The following is a 25,804-nucleotide window of genomic DNA, read 5'->3' as shown; positions in this document are numbered from 1 at the left end:
TACTGTATTGGGGTGGGTAGGGAAAGAAGAGGGAGAGGCAGAAAGCATGTGTGTGTGTGTGTGGTGGGGGAGAGAGACAGAGAGACAGAGAGAGACAGAGAGACAGAGACAGAGAGAGTGAGTTGGGGGGGAGGGAGGAAGGGAGAGAGAGAAGGAAGGAGGGAAAGTGAATGGTATAAAAGACTCATATTACTTCCACAATTTTATGTAACTGTTTTTTTTTCTGTATTATGTCAGGAAGGTTCTCTAAGGATCGGTTTTACTAACCTTGAAAAAAATCAGTCAAGGCCCAAATGAATTGTTGAGAATTGCTCATCTCTGCTTCCTTGTGGATTTGTACTAACTCAAGTCCTGGCCTTGGCCTCTTGCAGAAAGCAAAGAACAATTTTTTAAAAAAAATTTCTATATCTTTACCAATGTGCTTCTCTAAGAGGTGGTGTTTTCTTCTTTGTGGCTTTAGTGAAAGTATTTTGTTTCAGAGAGTAATCCTCTTGACTTAACCTGCAATGTCCCAGAACAAATGGTGTGCTGTGTGTACAGGCTGCCAGCTTACATCTGAGAGCCACGGAAGGCTTGACTATTGTGTTTTCCTTATTGAGGTCGAAGTGACTAATAAGACAAGGTGATTCACAGCAGGAAATAGGCTACTCATGTCATGAGCCAGGACTGTTAGTTCAGGAGGGAGGAAAGAAATTAATGCTCACTGGATGAAAATTTATTCTCTGGTTTTTCTCTATTAAAATCACATTGCATTTCCATGCTAGGTCATTACAAATGTCATCTCATGTGATATGTTATCTTGAATGCACATTTATGGCTTCTCAGGTGCATCTGTTAACCTTTATGTACAGTTATAGTACCTGACTGAGATTTACATACTCCCACATGCACAAAAGTGTGATCTCATGTACATGATCTCATGTTTATTTGTGTTACCTCAGATGTACACATGATCATTGGCTTATGCTTTTTCTCCCATTTTTTAAGCATGCAATTTGGTTAAGTTTTTACATGCGTATGCACCCATGAGACCATCACCACAACCGAGATAATGAACATATCCATCATTCCCAGAAGTCTCCTTTTGGCCGTGTGTAATCCCTCCCAGGGGCCCCTTTCCAGCCCTATTCCCCTTGCTTATCTGCTTTACTTTTGCACTTTGTAGAAGTTCATACAGTTGGAATCGTGAGTATTACTCTTCTTTCTCTGGCTCCTCTAAGTCAGCATAATTACTTTGAGATCCGCCCATACTGTTGTACATACTGACAGCTCATTTCATCTTCTTGCTGAGAATTTACCACAATTTACTTAGCCGTCCACTTACTGATGAACATTTGGATTGTTTCCACTCTCTGGCTATTACAAATTAAGCTGCCATATACATTCACGTACAAGGTTTTGTATCAACATAGCTTTAATGTCTCTTTGGTAAATACCCTGCAGTGGAATGGCTGGATCACATGTTCAGCATATGTTTAACTTTTTTAGGAAACGGTTAAACTTTTCCACAGAGGTTGTACCATTCTACACTCCACAGTGGTGTATGAGAGTTCAGGCTGCTCCACATACTTGCCAGCACTTGGTGGGGTGAGTCTTGTCTTATTTTAGACATTTCAGTGGGTACGTAGTGGGATCTTATGCTTTAAAGGTGCATTTCCTCAATGACTAATGGATGTTGTACATCTTTTCATATGCTTAGTAACCCTCTATGTACCTTTGGTGAAGCAACTGTTTAAATCTTTTGCCACTTATTAATTGCGTTGTTTGTTTCTTATGGTTAAGTTTTGACAGTTCTTTATATATTCTGGATACAAATGCTTGGTCAGATCTATAATGTGAAAATATTTTCTCCAAGTCTATGGCTTAAAAGAAATTCATTAAATAGTGCCTTTAAAAGAGCAAAAGTTCTTAATTTGTGTGAAATCTAATGTATTACTCTTTAGAAATGGATTGTGCTGTTGGTGTTGTATCGAAGCAACCTTTGCCTAACCTGAGGTCACAAAGATTTTCTGTTTCTTCTAGAAGTTTTCATAGCTTTAGACTTTATATTTAGATTTATAATCCATTTTAAATATTATGTGGGGTATGGACCAAAGTTCTTTTTTTTTTTCTGCATGGTAATCAAAATAAATTTTTAAAAAAACCTTTCCCTTCTCCACTGGACTTTGCACCTTTGTCAAAAATCAATTGACTATATATATGGGGTCTATTTCTGGACTCTCTATTCTGTTCTATTGATCTATTTACCTAGCCTTACACCAAAACCACATTAATGGTTAACTAATTCCTGATTACTTGCAGCTTTAAAATAATAACTGAAATCAGATAGTGTAAGTCCTTTTTGTTCTTTTTTTCAAAAGTGTTTTGGCTGTTATAGGTCCTTTGAATCTCATATGAATTTTTGAAGTAGATTATCGATTTCTACAAAATAGCTTGCTAGAATTTTGATTAGGATTGCACTTAATCTATGGGTCCAACTGGGGAGAACTGACATCTGAACAATGTGAGTCTTCTAGTCCACAAACATGGCATATTTCTCCATTTACTTAGGTCTTCTTTAATTTTTTTCTCAACAATGTTCTGCAGTTTTTAGTGTGCTAGTCTTACACATCTTTTGATAGCTATTTCCAAATGTTTCATATTTTTGGTGCTCTTATAAACTTAAAATTTTAAATTCCTAATTGCTGCTAGTATATAGAAATATTACAGATTTGTTTATATTGACCTTGAATCCTGAAATCTTCTTAAACTCACTTATTAGTTCTAGTAGCTTTTTTGTAGATTCCATAGGGTTTTCTCCATAGACAATTATGTAGTGTAGTAGTTACCATTTCTGGTGTGCATTATTCCTTCATTTATATCTGTATATCCACCTGGCATAATTTTTCTTATGCTTAAAGATTTCCTTCAATATTTCTTATACTGAGATCTGCTGGTGATAATTTTTTTGTGGCTTTGAATGTCTCAAAAAGTCTATATTTTTCTTTAATTTTTGAAAGATAGTTTCATTGGATTATAGCATTCTAGATTAACAGATTTTCTTTCAGTAATTTAAAGATTTTCTAGCTGCTTTTAAGATTTTTCTCTTTATCACTGGCTTTAAGAAATTTGAATATGAAGTGTCTTGCAATAATTTTATTCATGTTTACCGTGCCCAGGATTCACTGAGCTTCTTGGATCTATGAGTTTATAGTTTTCATCAGTTTTGGAAACTTTTAGGCCATTATTTCTTCAAACATATTTTTCTGCCCCCTTTTTTTCTCCTCTCCTTCAGGGATTCCAATGACCTCACTGGTTTATTTTAAATTACCCAAAAGATAAACAACTGTAGCCCACAGATGAGACATAGTGAAGGCAATACAGCTGGTCTTTGATACAACCTTGCTGAAGAGATGGAGAAAGAAACAATCGAGGTGAGATGGGGAACATGCTGGATGAAAAGTCAGAAGTTCCTTGTTCGAACTGCACCAAAATTAACTATGCAGCTTTAGGTGAGTCCCTTTATCTTTCTGGATCTCAACATTCTCAACCCTGAAATCTGGGAGTTGTTCTAAATGACATGCAAGGTTCCCTCCAACTTACACCTTTTTTTGATTCTGGGTAAATTTTTATGAGAGGAAAGGGAAGGAAAGGACTGCAATCTCACACCCTCACATGCGCCTAGCATCCATTCATCCTTTCCCCTCTTGGTGTAACTAGTTTGAACAATTTGAACTCAACAGAGTTAGAAAACTAGGGTATTTGGACCAATCCTCTCACTGAAAACAACTAAAAGCTGTTTTTAAAAATCCCTTTGGGTGGGGAGGGATATCTTAGGAGTTTGGGATTAACAGATACACACTACTATATATATAATAGATAAACATGGGGAACAACAGTCAATATCTTGTAATAACCTATAATGGAAAAGAATCTGAAGTGTGTATATATATTATATATATATATATATAACTAATATATAATATATAATATATTAAACTAAATCACTTTGCTGTACACTGGAATCTAACACAACATTGTAAACCAACTATACTTCAATTTTTAAAAAATTTCTTTAAAACATCAAAGAGCCTGACAAGATAGTAAGAAATCACTAGAGAAATCAGAAACTTAGAGAAACATGCAGAATACTGAGGCCATACTTGCCCATCCAGGGAACTGATTTATTATTGCCCTAAGTCCCTAAAGATAGGGGTGTTCCAGGGACTGGGAATTTGATGGTATAATTTATCTTCATCCAGTTTATGAGATAATGACTGAGAGAACAGGATCCATTTCCACAATGAATCCCTTATACAGTATTAGTTGTGTTCAAAGATTAGGATGTTCAGTCTGGAATAAAAACTGGCATTACATAAGAGGGCTCAAGGTGAGCTTTTAGATCATTAAACGACTTGACATGACCTCCAAGTTCTCATTTTGTAGCCAGAAATTCTTAAACCATATTCCCTAATGCTTTTATACATCCTAGAAAAGATGTGAAGTTTCACTGGTCAGGCCCTCCCCCTCATTCTGCTTCTTACTTTCCCGGTTGCTTTTCATTTCTTACGCCAGTAAGGCATGTTGTGAAACTGAGTTTCAATATCATCCTTTTCCAATCTGTCAGCTCAGATACTGATCACAAAACAGGTCAGTGTGCTAGCTCTTAACAAAGCCATTTCTGTTTTAGATTTGTCAAAACAGCCTTCTAAAGGCATGTGCTTATAATGATTGATGATTCAACAGAACTTTAGGGGGGCCACTTTTAATTTGGGCTAAGAGGACAAACAAGCCTTTTGTATCTTCGAGCTATCAATATTGGCCCATGGGGGTAGGAGGGTCACAGAAATAACTCCTGTTCAACTCAAGTCAACCCACAGGTTGTGCTTACAGTAAACATTATGTCCCTATGATAATGGCAACCAGGGTACAAGCAATACTGGAGGTAAATGAATGCTCTTGTCCTTTTGCTTTGTATTTCCAAACTTCCGTTTGCAAAGTATGTGTGTCTGTGCAGCTTGTGTGTTGGCTGAGGTTCCACAAGGAGTGTTAACTGCAATGATGTAGAGAGAATAGCTGAGGCTTATTCTAGTAGAAAAGCCTTTTCAGGCCTATTCTGTTTCTGGATCCTTCTCTCCAAAGGACGCCCCTTTAAGGTTTTCATTCTCTGGGGTGAGGCCATTCCTCCATTCTCTAATTCCCTAAGAGGCAGTCAAAATTAGGAGGGCTTATGTTTCTCTAGTTTTTCCTGGACTCACAAATTTCCACTGTGTAATTAAAACTGCAATATGGTAGTCTTGCCTGTAGTTTTCAGAAGCAAATTAGGCCATCAAGTAACCTTCTGTCTCAAGAAGCTAGAAGTCTTTTACTCTAGACTAGTATACCACCTATTTGTGGAAATATGTGGTGAAGCATATAGCCCCTCTACACAACAGCACACCTTTTACAACAAACATTCATTGAGTACTTATGCTGTGCCAGACACTATTCTAGTGCTGGAGACACAGAAGTAGGCAAAAACAAAGTCTTTATCCTTTATCATTATCAATGAGATAATATTTCCTGGCCAGTTTTCTCTATAAGCAAAAACTTCAGCAAGATTTGAAGCATCATGAATTGCATTTATGTAATAATTCGAGGGTTAATGTTGATTTCAACTGCAAAGGAAATTACAATCTCCTCACCCCACCATCCACCCAGGCCATAGCCCTCAGCAAACACACATTCTTTATACTTCCTGGCCTAGGTTGTTTTCAAATCAGGACTCATGCTACTGCTTATTTGTTTAAAAATAAAGATTAAACATCAAAACATTAGTTGCAATTTTAGGTAGCATGCTAAGTACATATTTATTTTGTTATGGGGTTTGGAAGTTGAGAGAATTCTTTCTGTGCCAATATGGCAAAGAAAAATATGAAATACAATAAAAAGAATGAAGGCTAAGCTTTGACCTAAAATACCACACATTGACTCATATTCTTTTGCTTTCATATGTCATGGAGGTTTTTGGTCTTTTTTTTTTTTTTAAGCATTAAATTGACCTTATCTCTCAAACTCAAAGACTCAAGGCTGCAGTACAGCATTATGCCTTTGCTCTCATAACCCTTTTACTACTTGATGTCATTTTCAGGAAGCAAGACTTAAAAACCAATCATAACATAGTATCTCTTTCCACAAAAGATTTTTCCTTCATCCTAAGGGTTTTAAAATATTTCTTAATAAATCCCAACTGGGATTCATTTGAGTTGGGGAGTGAAATAAAGATTGTTTAACTGGCTCTCGTTGAAGAGGAAAAAGAATTGGTCGGAGAATTTATTTATTTAGGTTGCTTAAGTTTCAGGGAAATGTCCTCTATCCCCTTCCACCCAGAAGGGCTGTTCATTAGCTGGACTGAATCACAGAGCAAAAGAAGAAAGACTGGGTGGAATACGCTGCCATCTCTGCAACAAAAGCAGCCATGTACATGAAGGATTTAATTCACTTCATGTGGTCTAGGGCTGAGTGGAGATGGCGACGGGACATTTGGAACACACACGAGCATACTTCCCTGATGGAAGGTGGTAATAGTGCAGTTCCTCTCTGATTAGCAACCTAAAATATGCAGTCTCTTTGCACCTTGCTTTTCAGCAAAGGAAGAGGCTGTCCCAGGTATGAACATCAGGATTCTATGGGGAATAACTGATTCGGCTGAGATTAAAGAGCCAATAAAAATTTTAGCTCAAAGCTCAAGGATGCACTGAACCCAAAGTGTTGAGAATAAACGTCATTGGAGAACTTATTTTGTCTCTGGCCCTCTAACTTCAATTCTTCTTAGGGCTCAGGACCTCTGACGGTGCTGGGAGAGAGTTTCATTCTTTTGTAATTAAACATTAACCCCCAGAAGGAAAATAGATTGCTAACCCTCCCCCACCATTTCTGTGACACTTCCATCTGGGTATCCAGATGGGAGAGCTTCAGAAAGTCTGGAATGTGTAGACATTTCAGACACAAATTTCCACTTTCTTTTGCTCAGTTAAAAACTGAACATTGTTACTACTCACACTTTGTTCATTCTTGAAAGTTGCCATTGTGGTTACCTGGCCAAAATAATGACCCTGTCTTTCCGTCTTTCCTTATGGATGCGAGGTGAGTGATAGCTATGGGAAATGAGATAAATTTATCTTAGGGTATATTTGGAAACAGAACAGATTTGGAACAGAGGACTAAGAGTCAGAGACTACTAACTACATCTCTTGTTTTCTTCCCAATGGTTTTAACCTTCCCTTCTCTTGCCTGCTCCTTCAGATGCCCCATACCTCCCATCTGCTATGTCTTTTACTAGCCCTTTTAAGGGCTAATGCCCAACTTCTCCATGAAAATGTCCCACTTCTCCATGAAAATGTCCCACTTCTCCATGAAAATGTCCCCTGCCATTCTAACACAGTGACTTTCTTCCTGCAAAAACACAGGTCACGCATTGAGCAAAATCGTCTTTGTTTCTCTTCCATAGCACTATCACTCTTGTGCAAAGATATCCAACAAGATATTTATTAAAAAGAGAAAGTACATCAGACCTAGATGTGGCCCTTAAGGAGCTCTCAGTCCAGTAGAGAAGGTAATTATAATAGAGGTTGAAGTCATAAGAGAAATAAAGAATGCAAACTACTGTCCTTTATAATGTCACTTTAGACTGAGTAAAATCATGTAAACTTTGTGGAGAAGGAAACGTGTATGGTAGAGCTGTGAAGGATGAATGAGTTCTGTGGTTCTGGAATTGGTGGGGAGGTTGTTACAGACGTAGGAAACAACTTGAACTCCAAATCTGAAGGATAGAAAGTGTGGTTCATGTGTGAAAAGCATAGCTTACTTTGATTGGAATGAAGGGTAGGTTAAGAGATGTAGTAGAAAATAGGGTTGAATAGGAAGTTGGGAGGCAGACAGTGGAGACTAAAGAGTTTACAATATATATAGGGAAATACTGAGTTTTCTGAGCAGAAGAGTTAAGTGCCTTAGAGTTGTGCTTCAGGAAAATGGACCTGGCAATAGAATGTAAGCTGAAGTGGAGGTGGCAGAGTTGCAGAGTTTAGTTAGGAGGTAATGGCATAGTTTAGAATAAAAGTAATGAGGCTGTATCAGCGAAGATAGAGTTGACATATTGTAAAAGTAGAATTAGAACTTACAAACTGAGCAGAATCTGAATGGAGTTGGAGAGTGGGAGAGGAGACTCCAAAGTTTTAAATTTGGATGACTTGGGAAACATTAATACATCAGAAATAGGGGATACAGGATGAAGAAAAGAGGGATGAGCAAGAGAACAATTAATTTAGTTGAGGACACATTGAGTTAGAAGTGCTGCTAGCCTTGAGGTGTCCAGCATGCAATTGGTTTATCATGTTCTAGAGCTCTGTGCAGATCAGGGAAAGAGTCGCTAACACAGAGATCAGAACTAAAAGCACAAAATTGTTAAGGAAGAGAGTATAGTGAAAGGAGAGAACTATGACAGCTCAACTTTAGACACATGTGCAGGTAATGAAAGAAGATCCAGAGAAGAAAGAAAGAAAAATTTCCCCCAAAGCAAGAAGCAAATCAGAAGAATACAATATCATAGAAACAAATAATAGAAAGTTTTAATAAAAAAAGGACTTAGCCAACAATGTTGAATGCTCTAATGAGCTCCAGGAGAAATATATGAAAATGGTCATTGGATCTGGTATGGTAAATTATTAATTTTTAAGAAAGCTGTTTTTGAAGAAGCCAAGCACTTTAAAGGGTTAATGAGTAAGCTAGGGAGTGGCACAGAGAAAAGAGCTCTTGACTGGGAACCAGAGAACCCGAGTCCCAGATTGGCCCTGCTATTAAGTGGCCAAATGACCTTCTGACCTTCCTTAAACTATTTCCTAGTTTTCAAAATTCTATAAAATCTCCGTCAGTCTCACTTTCAGAGATTAAAACAAGCTACCTATGTGCCTAAACCACACAGAGATACTGAGCTACAAATATTTATTAGATATATGTCAATTTTACTTGTAACTTGTGTAAAACTGAGGTGCTTTCTAAGTGTTTCCTAATATAGTGAAATTGAGATTACGTTCTAAGAGTATTTCCTCCAAGAAAACCAAGTTAATGAGGTCCCTTCCTCCAGTCATCCCATCCCCAGTTGACTATCCTTTACTTTTAAAAACCAAGCTAAGACATTATCCTCAGTGTATCCAGAGGCTTGTTCTACTACTTGAAATCAGAGAGCATCACAAAAGCCCCTTTTTTGTTTGTTGAAATCAGTTGGGTAATATTAACAATCAATCCCCCCAAATCATGGCTTTCCAGTCACATGTGATCATACACTAGTACAGGAACACTTTCTGAAACTCAATGTCTCATATCACAAGCTCCCAAAATTAAACCAGAAATATGTTATTTGAGAAGAACCCAGATGCACTGAAGAAAGAACACTTGCTTTACTTAGTGGCCTTATATCTACCGGGATCCCTTAGCAATACAAACTCAAAATCACTGAAATGTTAAGGACTACAAATCTTTTAGTTGGGTCCAGGCACATAGATTAGTGATATATATTAAGTTAGTGTAGAAGCAAATAGTTCATTTTGACTGAATTCTCTGATTAAAGTGAATAAATACAATGCTTTATCTTAAAAAACAACACAAAGTAGAATAACATTCTCTTACTGAAACACCAGTAAGTTTTCCTGAAGTTCTCATCCCTTGCCTTTAGTCCAAAGAGGCTGGCCTATTCTTTCTCAAGAATTCTTTCTTGCCTTATTTAATTTCAACTTGATGTCACAGAAAATAAATGAAAACTTTTAAGTTTGTTTTTTTAAAAATGTATGTAAATAAAAAAATGTATATAATTCATCTCTGAATTCAGTGGCAAAAGAGGGAAGAAAAGGACAATTAGGATCTATTGTGTACCTGCTGTATGCCAAACATGTTCACACATATTTTCTCACTCAAGCCTGACATTATTTTGTAGTAAATTTAGCTTTGATGTTAGAGATGGGAAAATTGAGGCTCAGAGAGGTTCTCAAGGTCAAATGGCAAGTTATAAAACTAGAATTGAAACAAGAGCTGTCCAACTCTGAAGCTCAAGCACCTCTACTCTGCCATGCAGTTCATCCTAGTGAAAAATCCACTCTTGAGAGGGTCTTAGCATTTTAAGCATAAAAGAGTATGAATTAGGGTTCTCTGGGGCCTCCAAATTCGACCGTATCTGCACTGCATCCTACATGCAAAACAAAAAACAAACAAACAAAAAGCAAACCAAAAAACCCCACCACTAACCACACACTCTTAGTTTTCCCTCTCAATTGAAATTCAGGACCGAGGACAGTTCCTGAGTCATGTTTGCAGGAAGCTGTCCTTGGATTCTGTTACTGAGTTCACACCCCCATTCCTGACTTCCCAAGTGGCACTGACAAAGAGAGGAGGAAATGTAAAAAAGTACAAGATGGGATCCTCTGACACCATGGTGGAAATTAGCACATTTCCCAGAAGACCAAGATAAAAATGCATGTGAGAGGCACCAGGGAACCAAACAGATGGGGCAATAAAATGGAGGCGGCATGAGCTCATCAGGATTCCCAGCACACAGCTTAAGTCCAGAGTGGGCTCTCAGCTAACCTGGGAGCCAGGAGACATAGTGAATGAGTGGGTGGTTACTATGCAGCAGCATCAGTTACACTAAGAGATTAGGTGGAGCTGATTCACTGCTGCAGGTCTGCACGACTTTTCAAGTGAAGGAGATTCTGTGGGCCCTGGTCTCTGCCGCTCATGTAACCATCCTCGTGGGTAGCATGAGTCACATATGCAGGACCTTCAGGTAGACAAGGTTGTCGTGCTGTGAATAAATCAAGGGCAAACCTCCATGTTGCCAAGAGAAGGTTTCAACCCCTGCTACGGCCTCTCCTGTGTGAAGGTTTACCTGCTGTATCCCAAACACCTGCCTTCCCATATTCACCCCTGGCTACAGGTGGTTCACAACACAAACAGAAAAAACAAGGCTCTGAAATGTTCGTCACACCAAACAGTGATTCTTTCTCAAACTACCAGGTCTTGAGCATCGTCAGAAGGGCCTTTAGAGAGTCTAGTCTAATCCCCTTACCTTATTCTCAAGGAAACTGATGTCCAGAGAGGAGAAATGCCTTGTCCCAAACCACTTAGCTAGCGACAGAGTTGGTATGAGGACTCCTTCCTAAGCCAGCGACTTTCCACTGCACCAGGAAGACAAAATAAAGCCCTAAATAGCATATACCTGGTTCACGAAACCCTCTAAATTATACTGCCTCCAAAGAAAATAACATCTTAAATGCCTGGGTCCTTCCATTTGGGCTTTGACAGTTTTGCTGATCAATTCTCATACTGGAAATCTTTAGAGAAAGTTAAGCATAAATATTTTGGGATATAAGCTTTGTTATTTCTCTGCCTTCTTGTACACTGTTTTCTTTATTCAGGAGGAAATTAGAATTCTGGAAATACACTTGATTTTATTTAATTATTAATGGAACAAGCCTCTATTTCAAGTTGCAAATATGAATCTATCAGTCTATGCCAAGAAAGGATATATGGAAAAATATAGGCATACTACTCTAGTTGTCACATCCAGTTAAGATCCACCAAGGTCTACGAATTAAAATACATCAAACCTATGAGTGAAAACGAAAAAGTCAAATCCTTATCTGTGATAATTCTGAACAGGTCTGGATTTGGGGCATTGCAGAATAATCTAAACTGTAACATTTTGTAAAGTGCTTTGCAACCTTGCTACCTTCATTATTGCAGTTTGTGTATATGACTCGTGAACTTGGTGGGTTGAAGTTAGAAGGATGTAGGAGGAATGAGTCTATTCGGGGTCATACTTACAACTTGAAACTGATACCTCCGGGTGGTGCAGACCAACAGAGACATCAGCCGGTTCACCCACCCACCCCACCCCACACCTTTTCTACTAGTAAATATTCTTACCTGAACCATCATCACTTCCACTGTCCTCTGCCTTGGGTGTTGTGTAGACCAGATTTCCTGTCTCTAATGTTTATCCATGAAGAGATTTTCATGTATAGAACTTTTTCTTGTAATTTAGCAACATTATCCTTGAAAACCCCACAACTATTTACATAACAGAAGCTATTGTTTGAAGTGCAAAGCAGGTCAAAATTCGGTTCCTGAAGATTAATCACTGCAGTCTACTTTACATTATCATAATAATTTCATTTATTTTGATACAGTTTGTTTTCAGAATCAACCTCAGCTTCTGTGCAGAAGTGACAAATCCATTTGTTTCTGGTTTAATGGATAATATGATTAATAACCTTGCCACAGGATTTCTCAAAAATGGAGAAGAAAATAAAGATTTCCATTTATAATGTGCAGTAAACTAGCTCCGTCTGTAGCCTCGCATCAGAATCTCTCTGAACTTGTCTGTAAACCGCAGCCCAGATTCCGAAACAAGTTCGCTCCCGCCTTTGGGGGTTTCTGTCCGTCGATGTTCCCTCCAAGAGTCTGAGGACAGTGGTTTCTCATGGGGGGACACTGGACACGTGGGCACCGCGTTCACGAGGGCGGGGCGCTGTTTCAGCACGTGGCCCCGTCGCGACGGCTGCGGGCGGCTCCAGGCCCATCCGGCCCCGGCCTGGCTGCCGAAGGTCGCCCCCCCGGGGGGAGGGGGGGCTGTCGCCGGCCCGCGCGGGAGAGCCCTGCGCATGGCCTCGCCACCTGGGCCCACGCCACGCCCCTGGCTGGAGGCGGCATGGCGCCAGGCTGCGCGGGCCACCCCTCCTCGCCGTCCGCCTGTTTCTGGGCCCCGCAGACCTCAGAATTCTTTCCGAGCCGTGGACGCGGCCGCGGGGGGTGTTCTGGGGGCGGCCGTCGTGCGTCTCCTTCCCGCCAGCGGGGTGAGGTGGCCGCGGCCCTGGCCCGGCGGCCCACGCCAGCCGCGGGTGTGTGGAGACCGCAGCCCCGGGTTCGAGTCCCGCCCGGGGCGCCTCCTCACTTTCTTCACTTGTGAAATGGGGGTCGCCCCCGCCTCGGGGCTGCGGCGACCCCGGAGCGAGGCCTGGAGCCGCGCGCGCAGCCCAGAGCCGCCCCGGGGGGCCGCCGGGGCACCAGGGGGCTCTTGGCTTCTCCACAGCCCACGACGCCCGCGTCCTCGGGTGGGTCGGAGGGGCGCCTGGACACGCCAGCCGAGGCTCCCGAAAGCATCCAGGGCCTTTTTTCCCTCAGCCCTACTCTCCGGGGGGCCCCCAAGCTCGCGCCCCCGGCTCCGGCCCACGCGCCCGCCCGCTGGTCCGGCGCTTGGCGAGCGGGCGCCCCCGCCCCGCCCCCTGCGTGACGCGCGCCAGGCCGGGCCAATCAGAGCTCGCGGCGCCGCGCCCCACGCGCCGGGGCCCCCGCCCTTCCCGCTTAAGAAAGGGCGCGCAGGCCGGGCCAAGCCAGAGCGCAGAGCCAGGCGGAAGGTGCCGGCAGTGCAACGGCGGGGGGCTCCGCAGACTCCCGCGCTCCGGCTGCCCTAGAGCGGCGCGCCCAGCCGCAGCCCTCCGCGCAGGCGTCCCCGCCGCGCGCCCCGACGGCGCCCGCTCGCCCGCCCGGGGGTGCAGGAGTGAGCGCGGCGGCGGCGGGATGCTGGCTCTGCTGGTCGCCGGCGTGGCGCTCGCCGTAGCCGCCGGGGCCCAGGACGGCCCGGCGCCCGGCAACCGCTTCGTGTGCACGGCGTTGCCCCCGGAGGCGGTGCGCACTGGATGCCCGCTGCCCGCGATGCCCATGCAAGGCGGCGCGCTGAGCCCCGAGGAGGAGCTGCGGGCCGCGGTGCTGCAGCTGCGTGAGACCGTCGTGCAGCAGAAGGAGACGCTGGGCTCGCAGCGCGAGGCCATTCGCGAGCTCACGGCCAAGCTGGCCCGCTGCGAGGGGCTGGCGGGGGGTAAGGCGCCGGGCCGGGCGGCCTCGGGCAAGGACACCATGGGCGACCTGCCGCGGGACCCTGGTCACGTCGTGGAGCAGCTTAGCCGCTCTCTGCAGACCCTCAAGGACCGCCTGGAGAGCCTCGAGGTAGCAGGTCGCGGGTCCCTGGGGGAACGTCCCTGAGGCGGGGGGGGGGGGGGGGGGAGCGCATGGTCCTGCCCTCCAGGTTGTGCGGAACGCGGCCGCCGGGAGAGCTGGATTTGGGGTCAGGGGCGTTCTCTGCCCTGCTCCGGAACTTACTTGCGCGGCTGGCATCCTTCCTCCCCACCCCCTTGCTGGAAGGAAAGGGTTAAAGCTCCCCGCGCGCGGGGCCTGCCAGCTGTGGGGCCATTCACTTTCCGAGGTCAGGGCCGGTGAACGCGGACGGCCTCCCCTCTCTGTCTGCAAGCCTCCGAGTCTCCCGTAGCCGCACGCGCTCCTAGAGTGTGTGTCGGGTGAAGAGAGGCTGCCGCGTGAGGTCGGCAGCCCTGGGCGTCCGATGTTTCCTTTTATAAATCAAGTTGGGCTGAACCAGAGCAGGCGGAGGTCCGGGGGTCTCGGCGGGAGGCGAGTGCGGACGGGTCACCGGCCACACCAGACGCGCCTTGGGGGGACCTAGTTAACTTCAAAGCCACTGTCCCCGAATTGCGCGGATCTAAGGTGCCCTTTCCGATTGCTTTGGGGGGAAGGACCTTATTCCCTTCTCTCTTGGAAGGCGTATGCCTTTTGGAACTTTGAGACAGAAATCCTCATTTAATTTACATCTTTACTTTCCGCCCTGTTTAAGAAGTGTGGACGTTTCCGTTACACACATTTACCAAAATACTTCTTAGCAAAACTAGGTTTCAATTACAGGTGGTAATTATTGCAAAATTATTTGAGAGTTTCCCGTGGCATGACAGCTAAATACAGTATTTCCGCACCTGTATATCCCTCGATTCATTGTGATTCATAACAGCTAACATTTCTGGAACACTAAATACACGCCAGGCATATGATCTAATTTTAACCCGTGCACCAAGCCGGCGAGGCAGAGCCTATAATCTGCATTTTACAATTTGGAACACAGAGAGAGCGGGTGAATAGCTTGCCAGGGACTCGTGGCTAGACAATGGCTGGCTGCCTCCGGAGCCAGCAAAATGGTAGAGGAGTAAAAGAAATAGGAAGTGAGCATTTAGAAGCAGCATTAAAAGTGAAGTTTCCTGGAATTCAGAATAGTCATGTTTGAGAGTTCTCATTTTCCAGTAACATCTCCACAACTCAGGCATGCACCTTTGTGCCATACTGGAACTTGGGGGTTAGATGAAAGCTCATCAGCTTTGAGGACCATTTGATTAACTTTTTTAAAAAAATCCTAGCTGTATTTTGGTCTTTACTTGAGAATGATAAATGTTGGTTAAATTTTTGTCTTTTTAGTAAAAGGAGAGAAAAACAGCTTTCCGAGAGGGGAAATGAGATTCCTAAGTTTCAAATACTGTAGCAGAGTAATTCTTGCCTGACTTTGAAATCCTTTCCATCAAAAAAAAAAAAAAAAGCCATCCGTGGAATGCTCCCCTTGCTGCCACTGGCACGATGTAATGATCCCACTTTGGAAGCTTCTCCCTGTGCAGGGGGGCCATTAGCGCTACATTTCACAGTTTCTTTTTAACTGGCCTTAATACTTCTCCCTCCTGCGTCCCCCCTCCCCCACTGAAAGCACCAGCTCCGAGTGAACGTGTCCAGCGCGGCGCTGCCCGGCGACTTTCGGGAGGTGCTCCAGCGGCGGCTAGGGGAGCTGGAGAGGCAGCTGCTGCGCAAGGTGGCGGAGCTGGAGGACGAGAAGTCCCTGCTCCACAACGAGACCTCGGCTCACCGCCAGAAGACCGAGAGCGCCCTGAACGCGCTGCTGCAGAGGGTGACTGAGCTGGAGCGAGGTGAGTGCTTCGCCGGCGTCTCTGTCGCCCTCTGGCCTCTGACGTCCCTCCGGCCCCCCCGGCCCCCGTCTCCCTTCTTGGCTGCGGTGTAAGGAAAGCGGGGCTCAGAGCAAGGGAGGGCAGGCCGGGAGGGGCCCGCAGCACAGCCCATTGACAGAGGAGGCCACTTGGGCCCCTGAGGGAGTGTCACTCCCAGACCCCTGGCTGCTGACTCTTGGCAGCGGCTCTGCCCCTGAGTTGGCTCGGCTCTGAGGCTGCTCTTCTGTCCCCTCTGACCCTGCAGTCCTGGGTGCAGAAAACCACCTTACCACCCAAGCAGCAGTCCACCTCTCCGTCCCGCCTCTCACTTCTCAGATGAAGTGTTGCTTTTTCAACTTGAGTCATCTCATGGTACACAGAGTTGGGGTTGTTGGCACTTATCAGAGACTCGGTGGAGACAGAGGGGGCTGCTGGCTGCTGGGAGTGGCCTGGTTTTCACCACTAGTGCTCAGACCCCGTCATCAGCACAGCAGTGATTGTGGCACTACGTGGTTCGTGGCTGTCTGAGCAAACAATCAGGGTGACTGATAACAGCCATCTCCAGAATTAATCTTGCCCCCAGCCCCACTGGCATTGTCCGTGGAAAAGCAGGACATTCAGGATCAGCTCGGACAAACAACCGAATCCCTGACCTCCTGCAACATGGGCTTTTCAGTCCCTTTCTTAACTGGAGCCTACAGCAGGTTCTGAATATCTTCCTCTTCTCTGCTCACATTCTGGTAGGTAAGTTTATCCCACAGGAAACAGGAAGGGGAGGGATCAAGAGCCCTAGATCATTCAGATTGCCCTGGGTGTGACGTTTTAGGTCTGCTGCTAGCGGCTATAGGATTGTAGTCTTTTTGGATGCACTAACCTAAGGGCAGTTTCTCATGACACAGTTTTATGAATTGGTAGGTGAATGTCCAATGGCAGAATGTCCACTTACTGTTTCAGCGACATCAGCTCAGCAGGGCCAGATGGAGTCACCCAAGGGGATAGTGTTTCTGTTTCATTTTGTTTAGTCACTTTTACAGCAGCGTCCCAGAAGTCACAGGTCTCCTTCATCCCTTTCCTGTCCTCTCCCTCCAGGAAAGTCTGTCCTTCCTTCCTTACCCTTATTATTATACTTGGATTCTTGAATTTAAGAAAAAAGTCCTCTCTGCCTCACCTCCATTGCTGGGTGACCACAGGAACCTCATTAGGTCTCAAGAGCCTTCCCCAGAGGCAGAGCAGCTGCAGCTTAGGTCTTTGTCACAGGACGGGAGGAGAGGAAGGCAGCGTCAGGGCCAGGAGACGGTGGCTCGCCTTCCCCTGCCTGGCCTCACCCTCGTAGGACCTGGGACCTGCAGGCTGAGGGAGCCTGGGCACTGCAGTTATTCACTAGCTTGAAGGGGGATGGCTGTAGAAAGAGGGGAGGGCATTGCCAGAGACCTCGGTGGCTGTATACCTCGCTTGGCATGGCGGCCAAGTTGCTACAAGGAGGTAGCTCAATAGAAGCGGGTTATTAAAGGTCTACTGAGTTAGAGCGTGGAGACAGGACTCCTGTTATACCCATTTCATAGTCGAGAAAACTGCTCCGAGGTTCTCAGCCAGACGTGTCATCTGGGGAGAGGGGACCAGCTGATGAGCAGCAGAGGCACACAATCCCGCCCCTCCCCATTTTGTTCTGTGACTCCAGGGAGGTTGTGAGTTTCACGGGGCTTCCTCTAAGGTCTTTCATCATGGCTTTGGCCACCCAGGAGCTGCCACTTTGTGACTCTCCCTTCCATCCTTAGCCTGTGTGTTCACAGCCAGAGAGCAACAGTTAGGCCTTGCCCCGGCCAGTCTGATTCCTGCACCCATGCTCTTGGGTGCTACAGAAAGCCCTCAGAGCTTGCTTGGCACAGAGGGGAAGTCCATGTCCAAAACAGAGCTGGACTCCACAAGGTTAAGACCCCTGGCTGGCCATTCCCGCAGAGCCCACAGGCCCTGGCACTGAGCAGCGGCTCAGCCTTTGCTGTCTGCTGTCTTTTGACCCCACCGCGAGATCTCTGGAATGCTGTGTGCTCCACCCAGCCCTGGGATGAGTCTTTTATGTCGTGTTTTGGTTTATTTATTTATTTATTTAATTAATTAATTTACAGCTGAGTTGGGTCTTTGTTGCTGCGCGCGGGCTCTCTCTCGTTGCAGAGAGCGGGGGCTACTGAGGAAAGTGATCATTTGCTGACCTTTGTCTCTTCTGGGCAGTTCTTAGTTTATGTCTGTCCTGTATGTGACAAGTGTGAAGAGATATGTAAACTCCCAGCCCCCAAATACACCATGAGTAGATACCCACTGTGCTCCTTAGAAGCTTCCTGCGGAGCCCGGAGGACACAGCCCTCCACCACGTGCAAAGTGGGGGCTTTGGGGTGCTCTGGCCTTTGGTGCATCGTCCCCTGCTCATTAAGTGCCTGTTCTGCACCAGACACTGGGCTCTGAGTTCCACATTCTGTATCCCCTGTACCCCCTGCAACAACGCAGTGAGACGGGACTTAGTTAGATGAGGGACTGGGTCAGGGCGAAGAGATGCCTGCCTTCACGTGGCCGGCAGATTGCAGAGCTGGGGTTGAGGTTGGTGGTGACCCCCGAGGACCGGCGTCACGGAGGCTGCAGCCGGGAGCCGCATGTGAGCTCTGGCCATGCTGGGCGGGAGGCTCCTCCCAGCCCAGTGGTGAGCGTCCAACCCTGCGTGTGCTCCCGCCACCCAGGTCCCAAGGGTGATCCCTTTCTTTATTGGGGGACCTACTCATCTGTGGGGGCCTCTGGACTCCAGGCCCACCATCCAGGCAGAGCCCAGTTCGGAGTTGAAGTAAACATTGGAGCCCCTACCTCTTTGGCCCCAGGCCACCGCCCTCCTTGGCTTGTCACCGCCTGCAGTCTCTGATTTATTGGTCAGGCCTTTTAATTCCTTAATTGGTTTTAACTGAGTTTCCTCTGAACCTCCAAGCTGTGTTATATAAATAGAGGGCCCTGGCTTTTGGGGTATGGCTACCCCTCGGGCTCTCCCAGCTCTGATGAAACCTCTCTGTTGTCACCCAGCTAACCATATTAACCGACACTGAGGCTTATTAAGTCTGCAAGCCTGCCCACCTGCCAGGAGAGAAGCCATTTCTCTGTATTAGATAATCACACCCCGTGAAAACATGAGCATTTGCAGATTAAATACTCGCAGCTGCATGTAGTGGGAAGAGGGACTTCCGTTCCTGGCTCTGTCACTTGAGGGCTGTGTGACCTGGGGTAAGTCACTCGGTGCCTCCACTGTGCAGCCTGTAAAACTGGGGAGTTGGGGGCTTTCTGGTTCTCCCTCTTAGCTCTGCTTCAGCCTCACATGGGGCCCGTCTCAGCCTAACCTCTAGCCTTGCCCTGCCCTCGGCTTCCCCAGGCAACGAGGTCTTCCCAGCCCTTGTCCGGTGCTCCACAGCCTTGGGAAGTCAGGATGGGTCAGGCAAGACTGCACAACCAGCAGACAGGAGTAAATACCAGGTGTGGAGCCCAGATTCCAGTATTTCTCTGCGGCCTGTCTGGAGAGGTTGGAAGGGTGACACCGGGCCCTGCTCCCTTCCTTTGCAGAAGGTCCTTGGGTAGGCGTGAACTGTGGCACCAAAGAGCTTCTCTCACGTGTTACTACCATGGCGGAAAATGAGTTTTAGGGGGATCGTGGTGGAGAAAGTTCACCCATTCTGGCTCCTGCTCCACAGAGGGGGAGAGGAAGGGACAGATTTAATCCACTAGTGACATAGGCAGTTTGGTTCCCAGCCGGGAGAGCCTACCTGTCTCTGACGGAGTTGGGGAACACCTTGTGGGTGCTGAATAAATACCTGTTGAATGAGTGAAGGGCACTTAGTTTCCTTCCCCGGCAGCATCTGGTCCCCATATAAGAGGCAAGCTTTTGCTGTGACAGCTCCTGGAGTCAGCAGTCCCCTGCAAACACGGATCTGTGGTAACCAGACGGTGGCTTGCCTTCTGTGTTTATGATGTTGTTAATTTTGAGCTTAAATCAAAACTGTGTTGAAAATGAGTTAGACCTATTTAAGAGTATCGATAGTTTTTGAAAGGTTTTGGAAGTGCTGTTTGTTTGGGGACAGCCCCAGGCAGGCCCCAAAGGGTCAAGGCTCTGGGCAGGTGGGTTAACCTCAGTGGGGAGGGGGCACCTCTGCATTTCTCTGCCTCCCACTGGTTCTAAACTGCAGGAAACAGTCGATCAATTTGGTTTTCCCCTGAGGAGGGAAGGGCAAATCATGAGCAAAGCAATTCACATCAGGGATTTAGTCCAAAAGCCACTTCCAAGTTAAGCTGAAGTGTCGCGTCTCGGGTACCTGACTCCTTCGCCTCAGGTGGTGGGGCAGTTCTTCAGGGGGAGAAGTGACATGGACTCACTGGCTTGACAAGCGTCTATGGAGCTTCTGTTCCCTGTAAGATGTCCTGCCTCCAAGCCCAAGTCCAGCAGGCCCCCAACCCAGCCCTGCTGAAGGGGCTGAGATTTCAAGGAAACAGAGGAGGCAACAGGGTTTCTGGCTTAACTTAACCAGAAAGTTAAGTCCAGCTTGCCGTGACCCCTGTCCTCGAGCTTCCAAGAGCAAGAACATGCCTGTCTCCCACTGGGGCTTCCGCACTCTGAACAGCGGCCGGGCGTAGCAGGTGCTCCATGCTTGGGGGACCAGCTTGTGGGCCGGGCGAGGGTCCGGGCGGGGGTCCAGGCACGCTGCTGTGCTGGTTGCGGGGGCTGGTGGGGGGCTCACATGCTGTTGCCCCTCTTCCCCCTCCAGGCAACAGTGCTTTCAAGTCGCCTGATGCATTCAAAGTGTCCCTCCCTCTCCGCACGAACTACCTGTATGGCAAGATCAAGAAGACGCTGCCCGAGCTCTACGCCTTCACCATCTGCCTGTGGCTGCGGTCCAGTGCCTCGCCAGGCATCGGCACCCCGTTCTCTTACGCGGTGCCCGGGCAGGCCAACGAGATCGTGCTGATAGAGTGGGGCAACAACCCCATTGAGCTGCTCATCAACGACAAGGTGAGGCCTGCTGGGACGGCCGCCCCCTCCCTCCCGGTGGCCGCCAAGGTTGGGATGTTGCAGGGAGCCCGCTGTCTGGTCACAGGGCCGTCCTCCTCGCTATGGGGACAGTTTTGCCCTGATTCAGTCCCACTCTGGGCAGGTGGCTGGGTAGGGGCAGGGGCCAGGCAGCTGCATCTTGCGGAGGTCCAAGCTGTGAGTCCCGCCAGGAAGCAGCGGAGGGTCCAGGCACAGAGGCCACAGAAGGGACAGAGTGAGCTGGGTCTCTGTGTGCCAGCCTCAGCTGTCACGGGCCCTCTGGCCAGTCTCAGGGAGCAGTCTCAGGGCTGTTCCCGGGGCTGCACCGATTAGGGGAGGGTGTGTATTTGTGTGTGTGTGTCTGTGAGTGTGTGCTGTTTCTCAAGAGCATATCTTTTAGTGGGGGTGCTTGAAATATATTTACATACAGTCAAATTTACACTTTGTAGTTCAGCCAGTTTTCACAAATGCATGCAGTTGTGTAACCACCACAATTAAAATGTAGAACAGTTTCGTTTCCCCCCCACATTTCCTCATTTCCCTTTGTGGTCCCCTCCTGCTCCTACCCAGCCCAAGGCAACCACCATCCGTCCTCATGCCTGCGGTCCTGCCTTGTCCAGAGTAAATGTCCCCTTGATAGACTAGATTATTTTGACATTCAGGAACGCGGTCTCCTCAAGAAATCAGCTCTGGGTGTCTACGGGACTCTCCAGCAGCCTCACTTAAGCTTAAGTCAGGGAACTAAGACCCCGCCTGCCACGTGGCGAGGCCAAAAAATAGAAAAACTAAACAAAACTTAAGTCAGGCTCCACGTCACCCAAACAGCATCCTCACTCCCTCCTTGCTGGAGCTGAGTGGTGAATGGGTGCCCGAGCCCCCGGGCGCTCACTGGGCACTGGCCCCCCACCCTGTCTCTACTGAACCGCCCTGGCTGGAATTTAAGTGGGAAACACTGTGGAATCCACCTGCAGGGCTCCTTCCAGAGGTGACCACCTCCTTGAGCTGGGGATTAATTGTCCTAAATAACGCCCTTGGACGAGGCAGGGCCGAGAGCCTTGTTTTCCTCTTGGTTTAGATGTCGTGTAAACAGCCAATTCCTGGGAGGGAGCTCCAGGTTGCTAGGACACCAGCAGTAACAATACAATGCTTCAGGGCAAACTGGTCTGTAGAGCACTCGCAGGACTGCTGGGAGACGGTGTGGGTCGGAAAGGCCCTTCCCCCAGTTCCGTGTTCACCGCTCCCCCCACACACACCCCACACATAATTGAAGGCGATCTGCCCAGGAGGACACACACACGTGCAGATCCTCAAGTGCTGCAATGGCAGTTGGGACTTTACCTGCGGAATGTGGATGCCTGCTCTGACTGCTTTCCAAAGAAATTGGTCCAGTAGAGCCCTGACTTCCCTTTAGGTTCTCCAGTGAGGGATGTTCAGGACCAGTATGGAGGGCAGGGAGCTGTCTGTCACATCTGCTTGGTCTGCACAGTATCCCAGACCTTCAACAAAGCCCTGGTCCCAGGGTGTCCAGTTGAAAGCAGGGCCACCCTGGGTCAGGGACGTGTGTCCAGGCTGCCCCTTTCCTCTTAAGAGTCTGTGACACATGTGGTGTCTCCAGGCCAAGGGTCTCTCTGGGCTGGGCAGGTCAGGTATGTTCCCCACAGCAGGGAAGGGGAGATCAGGAGGGACCTCCGTGATGGGAGCAGAGGTGGACCCAGGGCCTCCAGTGTCACGAGGTCAGACACCTGGGAACCCGGAGGGAACCCTCACCTGCTCGTTGCTGCCTGCAGGTCGCACAGCTGCCTCTGTTTGTCAGTGACGGCAAGTGGCACCACATCTGTGTCACCTGGACGACGCGGGACGGCATGTGGGAGGCCTTCCAGGATGGGGAGAGGCTGGGCACCGGGGAGAACCTGGCCCCCTGGCACCCCATTAAGCCGGGGGGTGTGCTGATCCTCGGGCAGGAGCAGGTGGGTGCAGGTGGGGCACCGGGAGGAGCGACTGGCCAGCCATGCAGCGCACAGCCTGGCCTGCAGACGAATCCCGGCCCTGCGCAGCTGTCTGTCTGCCGGGCCTGGACCTTCCCACTGAGGCACGACCGCCAGCCTGGATGGCTGGGGTCCCTGCCGGCTCAGCTGTCCTGTGGCCTGAGGGGCTGAGGGTGGGGGTGGGGACACGTCCTGCGGTTCCTGGAAGGGACCAGGTTGGAGTGGTGGGTTCAGACAGATTCTAGAACAGAGTCTGTCTAACACAGGTGAGCAGGAATGTCCCTAGGGTCCTGGGCTAGCGACCCTGGCCCGTCTCTTCAGCTGTTTGGCCTCTCCCAACCACTGTATTGACTCAGGATGCCAGGCGCTGGCTGGTATTGGCATCTTCCAGGGGCGTGACCCTGAAACCCAGCAAGGGCACCTGTGGTCGAGATGGCGGGAGGCCTCAGAGGCCGCCCTCAGAAAACTCGAGGCCGTCTGCTCTCAGGCAGATGAGCGTTCGTGTTGCAGTCTGTGTTTGAGGTTTGCTGGTGGAAAGGGAGGGAATAGACCCCAGGTCCTCTGGGGGCTTTGAGTCTGGGCTTTTGGCTCTCCCCCCACCCCCATCCCCACTCCCCTGTTACTTCTCCCCTGGGAGGGGCTGGGAGTCAGGAGACCTGGGTCCAGTCCTAGCTCTGGGGTCTTGGGCACGTATCTCTCTGTTTTGTTTCCCCTCCATAAAACGGAGTGTTTTGAAGCTCTCCGTCTCCCAGGGCTGACTTGCCCAAAAGCGTTGGAACTGGCAGGAATCAGTGGTCATGGGATGTGACGTGAGTCAGGGGAGTCAGTCCCTACCTCCCTCCCAAGCTGGCACCCTGCCCCCACCCCGAAGCCGATCACACACTGGGAGAGGTAGCAGCCGCGTCTGCCTGTGAGCCTGCGCTGATGCAGTCTGTTCCTCTTTCCCAGGACACGGTTGGGGGCAGGTTTGACGCCACGCAGGCATTCGTGGGGGAGCTCAGCCAGTTCAACATGTGGGACCGCGTCCTTCGTGCACAGGAAATCATCAGCATCGCCAACTGCTCCACGAACATGCCGGGCAACATCGTCCCCTGGGTGGACAACAACGTGGACGTGTTCGGAGGGGCTTCCAAGTGGCCGGTGGAGACCTGCGAGGAGCGTCTCCTTGACTTGTAGCCACCTTCTCCTCTGTCCGGGAGGCGGGGGTCGGGCCGTTCCCCTTACTCACCCGGTGCAACTGTGTGTAAACCTCCTGCCACAGTGCGCGGGGGCCCCCAAAGCCCGTTGCCAGGGCACCTCTAAGCCTGAGGCTCTGTGGCAGCGTTTGTCACCAGCTTATTTGTTCCTAACCAAGATTTTGTGGGTTTTTGCGGGGAAGGAGCCCTGAGCCGCAGGTGGGTGGACTTCTGAATTCTGCTGTGGAGGGACTATTTTCCTTAGAGCCCTGGTCAGCACCCCTGTAGATGCTAGTGTACCCCAGTCCCGCCTGCCCTCTCAGATCCTTGGTGTCTCATGTGCGCCGTCTGTCCGTCCCCTTCAAAGGCTGTGCATCCGTCCCGCTGGAGTGCCCGCGTCCCTTGTGTGTTGAGTACACCCTGCCGTCAACTGAGCACGCAGCAAAGCCCCCACCCCCACCCCTTCTCCCCACCCCCCAGTCCCTAAAGGGCCTTTGTCTTGGTGTTCTTTACGCTGTGAATCTTTCCGTCCCAGGAACTCTTGAGCTCACGGAGGAAGACGGGCTGCCCGGACAATGCCCTGCCTTCTCCAGGGTGGAGGGGGTGTCCGTGGCTCCAGAGAGGGGGCTGTGAGTGGGAACTCAGAACGGAGAAGGGCTGTGGCAGCTGTCCCTCCCCCTCTGTCACCTCTCCCTCTGACCCACGCTTTGACCCATATCCTGGCTGGGTATGGCTTTGAAAGGTGTCTTTTCTCCACGGGTGCCAAAAGTTCAGTTGAAGCTTTTACAACCATTCGGTGTGGTTTGGGGAAGTGATTTTTTTTTGTCCCCAACAGGAAAGAGCAGCCATGAGCCAGCTCCCATTTTTGATGTCTCGCCCACTGTGAGGAACGTGTTAGTTTTAATTCATGTTGATTCCTGTAAGCATTTGACTGTCTCCAGTATTTCCCCCAGAACTTTTTCAGGAAATGGATGTCATTAGGCTGATGTCTGCTTAGTGACTCCAGACTGCTTAATTTATTGGACAGAGGTAATAATTTATTTTAAAGATAACGTGACTAAGCGGGGAAATTTATACAGCTAAATATTATATATTTTATTTTTCATACATGTTTGAAGTGCAAATCTGTGGAAATTCCATTTGTAGGACCACGTCGACATGCCCATCCTAACACTGTATGCTACGAGAACTCTTCTGATGATGGAATTTTGATTAAAATGCACTGGAAGATGCCTCTGTGTCTGCCTTCTCCTTGTCAGGGGCTGAGGGCAGGGAGGGTTGGGGCTTCGCGACCCCGGCAGAAGGATAGCCTCTCTGGTTAGCCTGGACCGGGCCCCAGTGGGCAGCCCCAGGGGAGCTGAGGATGCTTTGAGGAGGGTGTGGTTCTGGACAGCGCCCTCCCCTCCCCAACTCCAGGCTCGGTCTGGGGATGCCCAGCCTCTCTGTCCGCAGCCTGTCCCTATCATCTCAGCTGGGAACTGAGCTTAGCTAGGTGACCCTCGGCACCCTGCCCTGGGTGAGATACCTGTTCAGCACCTGCTCTGTGTGTGCTCTGCTGTGAAATCTCATTTACTCCTGTCTGCGACCCCCTGAAACAGTTCATCCCAACTGACAGGTGAATACGTGGAATAATTAAACAGTGACTTTGGGATCACATAGCTGACAAAGGGCAGAGCTGGGATCCAAGCCAGCCTGTGGCTCTGAGAGCCCTTCCACCCACCCCTGCCGTCTGACTTCTGGCTCCAAGGGGGCCTAGTGCCA

The 25,804-nt window shown here is 48.5% G+C and overlaps 1 protein-coding gene across 2 annotated transcripts; it reads left to right on the top strand.

Moving 5' to 3' along the window:
• Positions 1 to 13,456: 13,456 nt before the first annotated feature.
• NPTX2 (neuronal pentraxin 2) lies at positions 13,457 to 25,158 on the top strand. Of its 2 annotated transcripts, XM_057750223.1 has the most exons (5): positions 13,457 to 14,013; positions 15,602 to 15,818; positions 20,621 to 20,865; positions 22,671 to 22,850; positions 23,817 to 25,158. In XM_057750223.1, exons 1-5 carry the CDS (start codon positions 13,588 to 13,590, stop codon positions 24,042 to 24,044), a joined length of 1,296 nt encoding a protein of 431 aa, XP_057606206.1. In that variant the 5' UTR covers positions 13,457 to 13,587; the 3' UTR covers positions 24,045 to 25,158. The 2 variants fall into 2 exon arrangements, with proteins under 2 accessions (XP_057606206.1, XP_057606207.1); XM_057750224.1 differs by lacking the exon at positions 22,671 to 22,850.
• The last annotated feature ends 646 nt before the right edge of the window (positions 25,159 to 25,804 follow it).

Source organism: Hippopotamus amphibius, chromosome 9 (genome assembly GCF_030028045.1).
Source record: "Hippopotamus amphibius kiboko isolate mHipAmp2 chromosome 9, mHipAmp2.hap2, whole genome shotgun sequence".
Taxonomy (NCBI): Eukaryota; Metazoa; Chordata; class Mammalia; order Artiodactyla; family Hippopotamidae; genus Hippopotamus; species Hippopotamus amphibius.
Note: the sequence above shows the minus strand (reverse complement) of the source record. Positions and strands in the feature narration are given on the sequence as shown.